This window comes from Megalops cyprinoides, chromosome 3, assembly GCF_013368585.1.
Source record: "Megalops cyprinoides isolate fMegCyp1 chromosome 3, fMegCyp1.pri, whole genome shotgun sequence".
Lineage (NCBI taxonomy): Eukaryota > Metazoa > Chordata > Actinopteri > Elopiformes > Megalopidae > Megalops > Megalops cyprinoides.
In genome coordinates, this window is record NC_050585.1 from 33,363,907 (window position 1) to 33,377,701 (window position 13,795).

The window sequence follows — 13,795 nt, forward strand, 5'->3', positions numbered from 1 at the left end:
GCCATACCACTACCCCTTCTCAAAAATAAATTTGTAAACAATATCTGTGACATCACCCTGAAAAAAGTTATTCACTGGCAGTAGTTAACAGCATATGGATGTACTGTATGGGTACTCAATGACTAGTATTGCTAAGAGGAAACAGAAGAGGGGTAAAAAAAAAGCACAAGCCCTCCCCCACTGGTTGAGTCCCACCCCATGCCCCCTACCTCCCCCGCCTCCCCCCATCACAAACACACATACAAGAACACCCATCTGACATGGTGTTGTTCCCTATGTCCTTCATCCTTGGCATGGGGTTGTCATAGTGACTGCCATCAGAGAGGGTGTAGCCACTAGACTATTCTCTGACGCACTGACTTGTCATCGCAGCACTTTTGCTCCTTCTTTAGTCCGTCTTCTAGCAAAAGGGCAGAGACACCTAAGAAAAACACCACAAAATTATTAGCCAAAAAAAAAAAATACAACAGCTGTCTGACGTATCCATCTGTCCATTAGACACATAAGATTTGTGAACTTTGTAGCAATGTCACGAGGCTGCTACAATGTCACAGAAACAATGCAAAAATGTGTGAACTTGTTAGCTGGCCACAGACATTGCTGTGAATGTCTTCCAAGTCTCACATAGCACAACTGCCCATTAGCCAAAATAATATCCTTTAAAGAGAGCCCACTGATTCTTTGATAAATTTTAATTCCCTTGAAGTATGGGCCACACATGTGCCATCCAACACACTTTCCTTTGAACAACATTGTTTGAAGTCAGCTTAAAATATATTTGAAGCTAACATAAGACACGTTCATGCAATACTGTGCATACAAATCAGTGTTTTTATCCATAGCTTTAGGTGTGAAGCTTAGCAACGTGTAGATACAAATATAATGGCCTCAAAGCAATGGAAAGCCAAAGAACTTAAAAGCAAGAATGGAAGGCAGTTTATAGATGGACAGAAAACGTAGTCTAACACTTTCATGTTTGTCCAACTTTCATGTTTGTCTCCTCACTTCACAAGTGTGTGTTTGAACAAATACCTCAGAGAGAGGATGAGGGTGGCATGATAATTATTCTGCTGGCAAGAATCAACCCTCAGACATTAGAAATGAAAAGCACCTTGGCCAACTATAAAAATATGATATATTCTTGTAGCCATGCATCCATTGTCCTTGCAATAAAAGTGAATGAATGTGCTACAAATCTCTGTAAACACACTATTTTAAATAATTTTAGATAAGCTTAGCTTTACCAAAAAAAAAAAAAAAGACTGACATCTTAGCTGCCTGAATCAATCTATTCTAACCTTACAGCTAAACTGATGAAAATGTTTTGTTGACAGACTGATTTTCTTCTGAAACACAGCTGTAAAATATTCATGGTGGGGCCCTGGTCTTTGCCTCCGATTAGCACTCACAGCATGACTGGACAGGACAAATAACTCATTTGAGACTGAAAACTACACCAAAGGCTGAGAAGATATCAGGAGGTCCAGGGAGATCCTCATTGAATTGAATAGTCAAATATAATGACTGAAATTAGCATACCAAACAAAGACTGGCTGTTGTACAATAGGAACAGTGAGATACTGTGGGTGGTAATAAAATACAGGGCTGGGGGTTAACACCATTCTCTCTCCATTAATAAACCTCCTCACTGAAAGAGTCAGTGTCTCATGACTAAACATTCAGTGAGCACTCAATGACTCATTCTGTGCTGTTAGAAACATTGAGTGCTTGAAGGAGTGCTAATTATTCAAATACAGGATAAATGTTGAGAGGCCTTTAACTACCTGTACATAAGAGACCTGTTCTCACTGACCCTTGGACTCTGGCACAGATCATGTTACCCAAGAATCAACATACATCAATCGAGTTCCATTATTTGGAGAGATAGAACGTTTATGAAATGAGCGAATGCACAAAAGAATGAATGTGGTACCATGCCTACTGTATACAGAGACACATGGGAGAGAGGCTAAATAATAATAATTCTGGCTAAATTTACTTAACTCTATGCATGATTAACTCGTGCATGATTGGTGCATTGGGAAACTCTAGTGCACTCTGGTCCAGTGCTGCTGCTAGCCAACGCTATGCTCTCTCTCTCAGGTATTCCGTTCACCTTTTATTTCAGGGGTGCCATCCCCCTCGCCGGGTTCTGCTGTCACTCTGGAGGGCGCCTTGCTGTCCACAATATCGGTCTTGACCTGGCCCAGCGTGCGAAGCAGGCACATGGTGTCGAAGGCCTCACCCCCACTCTCCTGCAGCAGCTGCAGCACCTGGAGGCACCTGTAGGACTTGAGCTCGCTCAAGTTCTCCTCCAGGAAGAGCAGGTAGACGCCGAGGTCGTCATAGAAGGATGCGGTCAGGTCCAGGACACCGAAGGTGGGCAGCGCCTCGTACGGTCTGAGGAAGTGGGAACTTTGGCGCGCGGGGATCAGGGCGGTGTAGACGACGACGGGTGTCAGCAGGGCGTACACCACCAGGTTGATGTAGCTGAGCAGCTGGAAGACCCCCACAGCCACAAGCTTGCACTGCAGGGAGTTTGGGATTGAGGTCTCGTTGTGGAGGATGCCCGTGCGGATGTTGCAGGTGAACTCATCTGTGACAGACGCCAGGTTTATGTAGTAGCCCAGGTAAAGGCAGGCAAACAGGAGAGTGACCAGGGTCAACAGGCGGCAGATGAGATATTTGATGACAAGGCTTTTGGTGGCCCTCTTGGTTTTAAGGTACTGTTCCACTAAGGGGTACTTGAAACACCCTTCTGTCAGATCCAATGCACTGCTGTAGACATACACAAAAAATCCTCATGACTTTTGAGTTAATCTGGTATTTCCACAGTTTCACAAATATTTCCACACTTTCTCAGCTTCACTACTTAACGTAATGCTCCCTTCCCCCATCACAAGACACATTTAAGACACAGAAGGGGCAGCGGTGTGGCATAGTGGTAAGGAGCAGAGCTCACATCCAAAAGGTTGCCAGTTCAATTCCCTGCTGGGGCAATGCTGATGTACCCTTGGGCAAGGTACTTAACGCAGAATTTCCTCAGTAAATATTAAGTTTTATGAATGGATAACATATAAAGTTGTTACCTGTGTAAGTCACTCTGGATGAGAGCTTCTTCTAAATGACAACAACATAATGTAACATTAAATTCACACAACAGTAATGGAAATAGGGTTCAAGTTCATTACACGGGGTTGTTTCAGCTCCTCACTCTCTCCCTCCTCCCCTGACTTCTTGCAGATAAGTTATCACACATGGCACCTGCTTAAGCCTAATCAAGTCAAATTATGCATTTTAAAGGGTTATTCAGCATAGCCCTCAAACCGACTCAACAGTTCAACAGAGTGCTGCTTCCTCATAGCCTTTGCAGGCTGAATAACAAGGGCACACAGAGCCACAGGCACAGTGACTTCCGTTTCGGTGCAAATGGTGGTGCAGCGTTCAGCTTTTTTTTGGTCTGCTACCAGCCAACAGACCCCACTGAATGAGAACACCTGCTTTGTATTAAATTACTACCTTTTCGTGAGGTAGAAATAAACCCCTCTCACCTGTTGCTGGGATAAATGAGCAGAGCAGTGTGGCACTATTCATTTTCAGCTCTCCCACTGTTCCTCAGATCTCCTCACAATACATTGCTCACCGGCTGGAGCACCCTGCTGAAGCCTTGCCTTGTGCCTACATGAGTGCTTTCTCTATTCCTCTACAAAACCATCCACAACAAATGTAAAAATGAAAAAAAAAGAATTCTGTACCACAGACCATTATAGGTCCATATCAACAGAAAGGAAGTATTACTGATCCCAGATATCTGTGAATACATTACACATTATTGTCATTTAACAGATGTTCTTGTCCAGAGCACCTTACATAGGTTACAGTTTTTACATGTGATCCATTTATTCAGCTGGATATTTACTGAGGCAACTCTGGGTTAAGTACCTTGCCCAAGGGTGCTGCACAAGTGCCCCAGCAGGGGATCGAACCAGCAACCTTTCAACTATGCTGCACTTCTGCTGCTTGCCTAAGCAGAACCAGCTGGGTGTTTCTTATGGTACGTGTGACAGAGCCAACTGGGCTACTGGTTCTTACCTGTGGGAGTCCCGGGGGGCGTCGCTGGCATCCAGGTTGGTCGCCAGGTTCTTGGCCAGCTTGATGGCTCGGTTGTAGGAGCGGTCCAGCTCCTCCATGATGAAGTTGAGGTCGGAAAAGAGGTGTGGAGCGGCGGTGAAGCGCCAGAACAAGGCAGGGATGTACATGAGGATGGCCACCAGCAGGAGGATGTAGGGGAAGAACTACAGAAAGAGGGAGAAAAAGAGACAGAGAAAGAGGGGGATTCATAAAAAAGGAATGAATATTCAGTGCGTCACTGACTTGGTGTAGGGGACTGTGAACACCGTAGGACATTCGTCACTGTGGTACATGGGGTCAGATGTATAAGATCATTAAATCAATGCATGAGCTCTGGCATAAAAAATATGCACAAAAGGAGCTCCTCAAGCAGGATCTGCAGCGCTCAGGGTTTTCGATAATGAGCTTGCAGAGCTGCTGGTACATTCTGAAGGGCACAGAGGTAACATCCATGCTCTGCACAAAGGACCTAATCTTTGGATGGACCTCACGACCTGGCTCTGCAGTGCAGGGTTTAGTTCTTTCATTGTCAATGCTGTGAGAACAACCTATTTCATACTAATGACCAGCGTTGTCATCGTTTTTTTGCATATCAGACACGATTATCTAGAGTGGCTCAAACAGCTTCAATTTTATACATCAGCATACTAAATGAGGTATTTAAGGTTAAGTACCTTGGTCAAGTGAAATGCCCCCCAAAGGATTCAAAACAAAAAACTTCTATTGACAAGCCTAGCTCCCTAAACACTCTGCAGCACTGCTACAACATTCACCATTATATATTTCTTCCCCCTTGGGCACTTCAGCAACTTGGCTACACCACAAAGTTTTCATGCTCAGACATTCATAAAACCAATACAAGTGGATTGTCATAAAATGAGAAATCTGTGCTTAAGCACACATGAATAGAAAGGCACAAATTCATCCACCCTTTGTATTACATTTGGCTTTATAAACATTTAATAACAGCTGTAAGTACTGCTATATCCTGCTGCAATAATAATTACTACACACTGTTGTACCTTTTACTTGCCATCCCCATTGCTGTTTTGAGATATATCCCAATAGAGGGAAAAATACATCAGCGAAGAGAGATTTCCCAGGCAGTGTGACATGATTAACAAGCTAGTAAAGATGATTGCCTGTATTTTTCTCCACTAAATAACATACTGCATTTGTAATGATTTTGCTTTGGATAAAGGCATTTTCTCCTGTCCACTTTCTACCAGTACTGTCTTCCTCAATTTTGGTGAAAGAGAGATGAACAGGATGTAGACGTTCACCACTACTTGTGTCTGGAGATTTTTTCCCACTTGGATTCAAGGGTCTCCAGTGACCCCTGCAGGTATAGTAATACATTGCACTTGCCTAAAACATAAGGGACATACAGTACATGTTCACAGGAGTTAACTGAAGCTGTCCTGTTTGGAAAATTAAACTTGACATCCACTTAATAGCCTTTTCATTAGTTCAAACTCTCATCTCTTAAACTGCATAATATTATTGATTATTAATCATTAATTATTACATCAACAAAGCAATTACTAACAGGAACTAGATGCATATTATGACGCATGGCCAGTGTACCATGCGACTTCATTTTAGGGAATCCATACATTAAATAAACTATAAAAACTCTGCATTATTCACTTGACTTTGTTTTTTAATTGGGCAAACTGAACCCAGCAACTTAGGAGCTGACCTCCTCTTGCCACCATAATTACTGTGGCCTCTGTTAGCAAGCACAGAGAATCAGACACACACAGAGTTACCTTGGCTACCCGTTGCCTTTGCCATCATTATTATAAAACCCCTTGCACAGGCTTGTTTGGAACCTCTCCACAGTTGAGTTGAGACACTAATCAACTTTGTTTTATTTTTTGTTTTGCTTTTTTTCCTACTGGCAAATACCCCAACCTGTCACAATGGAGCCGATTAAAATGAGGTCACAGACGCACACAAGACTCATTGTGTTTATGCAGTCCTACTCACAGCCCCAATTCCACTTGGTTTCTTGTGAGTGCAATCCACTTGGTTAAAGAATTAACAAAATACATCAAAGAATACAGCAAAGCCAATCGCCAACTAACAGATGGAGCCACTAGTTTTTTGTGAAATAATTCTTAAATGAGAATTTTCACATCATCAAATTTATGATCTGCTAGCAAACAAATAACTGTTCACAGAAAAACAATATCTGAATAGACAGTTTGTGACAACAGGGTATGCTTAGTACTCTCAATTTCAGCGCTTACTATTCCCAATTTCAGCATTACTTTAATCAGTTTACATTTATTGGGAAGCTAAAATTTACAGATCTGGTTCTGAAGTTTCTTGTTGCATGTGTTTACATGTCAACATGTGTACATGCTTTATTTCTGAAAAATTCAGGTCAGGTAATCGTTTGTAGTATGACAGCTAGGATTGAGTTCTGATGGCCCATAATGCTTTGTGTTATAAGCAGAGCCAGGACACTCATGCAAAATCAAATGGGAATAATGCTAAACACAGTACTGCAAAAATGTGACAAATTTACTGAATTTAGTCTACACTGAGTTTGGATTAGAAAGTAGCTGGAAAGGTACATCAGGGAAAACCCAATTTTTGAATTGGTGCATAGCTTACTTAACAAGCAGATGCTAGATACCAATGCAATTAATGCCAGACAACATTAAATTAATTTTACAAAGATATACAGACTGAAAACCTGTCCTATCCATCTACATGCAAGCACCATATTGATTTAAGTGATTCTGCACTATAAATCATGTGAATGCTCCACCAACTTCATAGCGAGCTAGCGATCTGTCTGTGAATTACTGTCTTGCCCTTGGGAGTAACGGCATTAAATCAGTGCAAAGTGTGCATGTGAATGGAAGCTTTCTGCCCAGGCTGATCTGAAAATTCAAATTGCTCTGCTTAAACTGGAAAGTGGCAAACAATTCATTTGTTGTTCGAAGTATTCACTTTCTTTGAATATATGAAATCAGTTTGTTTTGTAAGGACGTATTTGACCATGGACATCCATTGCCAGCGGTGCACAGATACAGTCATGCTATACGTGGCTCTGGGTAGGGAAGAAAGGGTGGGGTTGCAAGTGGGGGGCGGGGTGGGGGGTATGTCTGTACTAGAGCGGGAAGCACAGACTCTGTAACAGCTGCATGGTCTAATTTTACTGCTTCCTAGCCTGAGCCACACAGAGAAGGATCCAACTATGAGAATTCGCCTGACAACAGGAGACAGAAACAGAATGTCACTCTGCACTTCTGGAGTGGCTGCCTACCGACCTGTACCCCGAACTGACTGACCGTAAAGGAACAACACCATCGAACACTAAAACCCTTTAACTTCTCCAAGTGCTCAGCATGCCCACTGTGCACATACATGTGCCTCATAATCAATGAAAGAAGAAATACTGTCTGCAGCTGAAGTCTCAATGATCAATATGTTGTCCATGTTATCACAATGTGCAAATAAAGGGGCATTAGAGTAGTGTATGGACTGTAGTTCTTCTTTTTTGTCCCAGTCTTTTTTCTTTTTTATCCTTTTTAGTCATGCATCTACCATTATTAAAAGGATGAGAGTGATTCTTTATGGTGTTGAAGCCCATCATCATCATCCTCCACATCACCATTTATGTCTACCATCATCTACTTCATTGAAGAGAATCCAAACTGATTTAAGACCAGTGCAATGCCAGGCCTTTAGCCCAGATCCATCATTGTGATGCTGAGTGCCAAGCACACAGATTGCATAGGATTAAAAAAAAATGTCTAAATCTTTATTCTGTCTGAAAGATTAATTATTTTTGTTCAACAGAGCAAACATCCAGACACATAGGCTCACAGTCTGGCTGGTGAACAGTCCAGCATATCTTCTTGCTCTTTCCAAAAACCTGGCACTCTGAGATCTGGGATCTCAAAGTGGTTTAGCTGATTCACAAAACAGCATAATGACCTGAAGCACATTCTAAACTGATCTGATGGAACCAAACTGTCCGGGATGGCAGCAATCCCCCTCCAGGACTGCATACCACACCCTCTGACCACTGAGCTGGACTATGGCTTGATGCACTGTGAAATAGGCTGTAGTCTTGTTTAGCCAGTGTGGAAAAATACCCACTAAACTGGAGCAATGCTAGGGTGTGGTGAGGAGGACAGCTCTCCAATTTATGCCAGGCTAGAAGGGTGAACCTTGTGCATCCAAAGGAACATGTCATGTCCCATCTTGTGTAATATCCCAGGCAAAGGGGGAGAGAGTACAGAAAGCCAGAGCAAGAGAGAGGGCCAGCCCTTACCACATACGGGGCACAGATGTTTACTCAGTATCAACACTGAGATGGGATACATTTAAGTATCATGTATCGTGGAGAAGCGTGTGGTACAGTGGTATAATACACGGTTTAATGTGGTATATTAAGCCATGGAGTAATGTGATGTGGAGTCCCATAAATTTGCTTAAGAAGTGGATAGGGATAGCCTGTACCTTGTGCAGCCAAAGGGGTGCGTGGTCATCTCCGCTGCTGGACAGATCCTGCCTCTGAACGGCTGCCCAGCAGAAGGAGTCCACATATGCCGCCTGGCGCCAGGAGAAGTTTGTGGGCGAGAAGCAGGTGATCTGGGTCCCTGTGGCAGGGAACAGTGGAGAAAGAGTTAGAGCAGAGAGCTGCATACAATGGAGACTTAGGACAACAAGCTGCAGACTGACTGCACACATGGATGACCTCGCAACTCAAAGGCAATGAACTGAAACAATGCTGTTGGACCATCTGCAATGGGATCAACCCTAATTCACCCAGACAACCCACTGTAATTAATTCCTCTATGAAAAACTAAATATTCTTCACAACAGTGAACTCAGTTGTCAGCTTGGCCATTTTGACGGTAGTACAAAGATGATGGGTATTCAGGTGATGGGCATTATTATGGAGTTGCCCATTTAAATACGGCAATATTATTTGCCATAAACAGGGAGATGCAATCTTTCTGAGGTCAGTGGTTCAGATACCCATATCCCCTTATCCCAATGCATGGACAGGAAGAATTCTGTGAGTGCTACTACTGATTGGTTGCAGGAGTGGGTACACCTTGCCTTGCCTGTGTATGCAGGCAAAATCCAGCCTGAAGAGCTGCCAAAAAGATGTACATACCTACAACTTTGTGAAGTTATGTGCTATGCTTAAGAATGTAATATTCATAAACAGTTTGGTTTCTTACATGATATTGACATTGATAACTGAAAATCTTCTCACATTTAAGCTTTCATAGTGAGTCAGTCCATCCACAAGCATAATGTAAATATATTTAATGAATGTGAATGTGAATAATCCAGACCTCTGGCAAAATCATAGTGGTCAAAACAAAGATGACCAATCAGCCAGTTAGTGAAGCTAGGAATCCTGTATGGGCCATCAGTTCGTAATTAAGTCTCAGATACTGTACATGACTATTAAGAAGACCATAGAATGAGTTGTAACTATTATTGCAGAATAGACTTGAGACAAGCCATTGTATTTTAGATTGCATTGTATAAAGGCCCATGCACACACACACACACACACACACACACACGTTGTTTCTTGCACAATATTATTTCAGCAACCGTTGTGTAAAACACAAAACAAACAAAAATCTACCAATTGTCATAATTATTTCATCCCGATCAAGGACAAAGCAATAACTGAAAGTAAGGTTTGGACAGAAACTTTGAGCACTTGATTTTGAATTGATTAAAATTGCTTAGTTGGCAGTTAGCCCAGGACCAGACACTTCATCTAAAAAGAAAAGGCTGACCTGGGGTATTGATAATTCATATGACTGCCAAAATGGCCAAAAATGTATTTGCCTCCATCAGACTCTAAAGAACAGCCACAATGCTGGTCTAACGTGGCACTGCAGTGATACAGTATCTGACAGCATTACAGGAAGGCTACAACAGGTGGCAGCCAAAGTGTCTGAGGCATACTGCAAGCACTCAGTTATGTTTCTCACACCCTTTCCGCTCCTCCCACCACCCCCAAGACTGCCATGGAGCAGACTCAAGAGCACAACTGCAATGTGGTGGAAGTGATAAGGCTGCCAATGGACCTGTGCGCATGGATGATGGGCAGGTGACACCTCTCACGCTCCCTCAGGGCTACAATGAAACCTTTTCAGTCAAACGCTGGATCTGAGATCGCTATAGCACTTTTTCCCCATGATACCCCTTCCATTTTAAAATAAACATACACAATAATAATTTTAAGGTGTAAACCTTGAAAAAATGAAAACATGTTCAAGACATGTTCTCAGACTTCCCTGGCCTTTTTAGAAATATCTTTCTTGGTGGTAATTGCCAAAGATTCTTTATTATTTACTCATATCACAAGGGACTTATACTGTAAGTTATACACGTATCAGCACAACGACAAATACCATAGTTTTGTTCAATCGACTGCGTGAAGACGGTCAAGTTCTGGTCATAAATACACACACATATGAGCCAACGCAATACAATCCACACCGAGCGTTCATTTCCACATGAGACGCATATGTTTTAATTATAAGCGTCTACTGTCTGTGCGCTACCACACACAGGGCGTCATATTGCAGCCCGACATGACGGAACACTTCCTTGTCTCAATGGAATGACTGTCATAAGCGACAGATCACACGTAACATTTAAAAGTTCAGTTCTGCAGCATTGGTGCGATAAGTGAAGGATTGTGGTAGCCTCGTGGCGGCTTGCTTTCTTGAGGGTTATTGGATTCATCAGGCATGAGGCTGGATGTGAGTCACCAAAGGATTAGGGCGTGTTTACGACCAGTCTATAGCCTGCTGCGAAAGTAGATTAGCATTGTTCTTGCAACCGTTAGATCACAGAATCAACGACTTTCGACGACCTAGAAACAGACAGCCTGCTGTAGATAGCAACATGTGTTTTGTTTTGTTTTCATCATAAGCAATGTAGTCGACTCTAGGGAGCTCGTAAGCTATTCTAAACTGCCATTAAGAACGGTTGTTATTGTCTAAATGCTATGACTGAATGAAGACACTTAATTGGAACAAAAGCTCTACACAAAGAAAACGAGAGCATACATCTCATGACCACATTGATTTTGTTTAGTATCAAGTTATGACAAGAGCGAATTCAATGCTATCGTGTATTGTTTGCTAGCGACTTACCGACTGACACCTCCTGCGCAAAAGCAAGAGAGATGAGCAACAAAGGCAGCCCAACAGCGATAAACGTGACGAGTTTATCTACTGCCAGTTCCAACCGCACTCCCTTGTACTTGGACTCCGACGGTTCTTTAAGCAAAAAATCTGAAAAGACGTATTCCGTGGCAACATGTGCAATTGCCATGTTTGTTGTTTACGAGGCAGCAAGCTGCCAGTTATCAATCCCACAGAGCTGATGTCTGTCAATGAAACCGACCCCTTAGTTACGGCGGTAAACCGATAACCTTTCAAAAAATAAAAACGAACTTTCTGCGTTGTGTTTCACACTCGGTGATATGTCGGAAGAAAGTTAATTGTAAAGACTACACCCTACTTCAGTTTGCATAGCAATTATACTTGGTTCTTCATCTGCCGCCAGCATCGGACCCCCTGTCAAACGTGTAGTAGGCTACTGTAACCCTTTGTGCCCCGTACGTCTTTGTGCTGCTAGTCCAGGCTCAGTCGGCCGGGTAGACGTACTGGGTTGTTACATCCTGTGTGACCAATCTAGCTGTTTTTCCTGTTGAATAGAATGGTCACCTACAGTAAATATTATTTAGCCTCAGAAGAAATGAGTAGTTATCAATGCCCTGTTAAACTAATACTCAGTTTGAACCGAAGAAAGAGGAATGTAAGACATTCATGATTATGAAGAGGAGGAGCCTGATGTTCATATGACCCTCGCTGTGCGGTTACCTCCTACGGTGTTATTGTGCCTTAGCAAGCTAGCTTTGCATTAATGGCATTTAAATAATACTTCCACTAATGATTCACTATACAGTTATGATGCGGACCAATGAAGGATAGCCCACACAACAGCCTAACCGATGATTTACTTAAAAATACCTTTTTAAGTGTACACTTGAGTGTACCCGTGATATAGCTCGCTATTTAATGTCCAATGACGCAACAGGGACCAAAAATGTACAATGCGTGGTATTTCTGTGTGTATTTTAATAACCTGGTTCGCTGGCAGGAGTCTCATAATTATGCAGGGAGGGCAGGAGAGTTGCCCCACCCTGAGCACCCTGTCTTTGTCCGCCTACAGAGCTGAGAGCTGGTGCCTACGTTCAGAGGGTGCCTCAGCATCCTGAATCAGATTGGAGTTCCTCGGACAGTAGGCCTACTGCAATACCGGTATGAAAACGAGTAACTTGGAAGAACCTCATCAAAGTTATAACAAAGCCAAATCAGAGTTTATGCTTTGGAAATTAATAGTTGAGTACAACCACCAGTTCTTTTCATTTTCCTCATTGTAAAAAATGCCATGAGCAATTTTTCAGAATAAATTTTATCATTGTTTGACAGGACGATATTTTAATTTTCTGTGATTTCTTCTGAAGGTCTACAGCTACATATCAGTTTGGTTTTGTGACTTGCTTGTTGCTTTCGTTTGTTTATTTCTGGACAGGTAGCATTTTGAATGTACCCTTTTTACCTAATATTTGCCCAAAATTTTCAAAACATCACACAAACAAAGTCCACATGCACACAAATTTCTTAAATGCTTTCTTAATATGTTTAAAAATTACTATCTGTTCCTTTGAAACAATTTAGTCCATGCTTGTAAGAATCATATCCACCATCAAGATTTGCTTCCTAGTAGTGATTGGATTAGCAGATTAATGAATAACATGGACATTTTCCACTTAGTATTCTCCTCTTAATTATTCAAATATGGATCAAGCATATTTTAATGTAAAGTTTTTATTATATAAACCTTTAGCAAATAAAATTAAAATGATTATATGATTAATTAGTCTGGATTGTCACCATGAAAACTGCTGACATGCTAAATGTCATACCACAGTCAATGCTCTTTTTTATACATTTTTTGCACTACATTTTTTATAAACACAGAATAATATGACTGATAATTGTGGTGGCACAGCCTCTGTTCTATCTTAAACCTGCCCAGTGGGACACATCCTGCCTCAGCTGGTTCCTTCTGTGTTCACATTTGTTTTTTCTCCTTCATTATTCAAGATGCTGTCCATCTTCTAGAATATTAGACTGTTGAATATTAGATTGTTGAGTGCTAAATCCAGAGTTTGTTTTAATTTGGTGTTTTGGGATATAATATCTTGGCCAGTGTAGGTTAAGTTCTTAAGATCAATGCATGGTAGGGGGGCACTGTTTGTCAAGGGACAGATTGTACTAAGGGGTAATGCATTCACTTACTCAGCATAAATGAGCTGGAGTTTGGTAAAAAACCAGAATATGAGGTTATTGTTAGACTTTGTTACGTTAACATTCCATTGTAAATTTGCTTTATTTGAATGACAACTTTAACAGCATCACTGATGATACTTCTCCTTTTTCTACTCAAGCACAGATAGCCCCAGCCAAAGACTGATGAAGATCACAAGGGTCGCCATCAAACTCCTGTCCACTGAACCCTGGTTTGCAGGTGCTAGGGACAAAAGCAAAACATTGACAATATCAAAATACATGGCTATGACATA

The 13,795-nt window shown here is 41.9% G+C and overlaps 1 protein-coding gene across 1 annotated transcript; it reads right to left on the bottom strand.

The window, feature by feature from the left end:
* Positions 1-299: 299 nt before the first annotated feature.
* On the bottom strand, positions 300-11,475 carry LOC118775603 (pannexin-1-like). Its single transcript, XM_036525598.1, has 5 exons — positions 11,295-11,475; positions 8,617-8,756; positions 4,093-4,295; positions 2,117-2,778; positions 300-421 (listed from the first exon to the last, which is right to left on the bottom strand). Exons 1-5 carry the CDS (start codon positions 11,473-11,475, stop codon positions 336-338), a joined length of 1,272 nt encoding a protein of 423 aa, XP_036381491.1. The 3' UTR covers positions 300-335.
* Between the last annotated feature and the right edge of the window lie 2,320 nt (positions 11,476-13,795).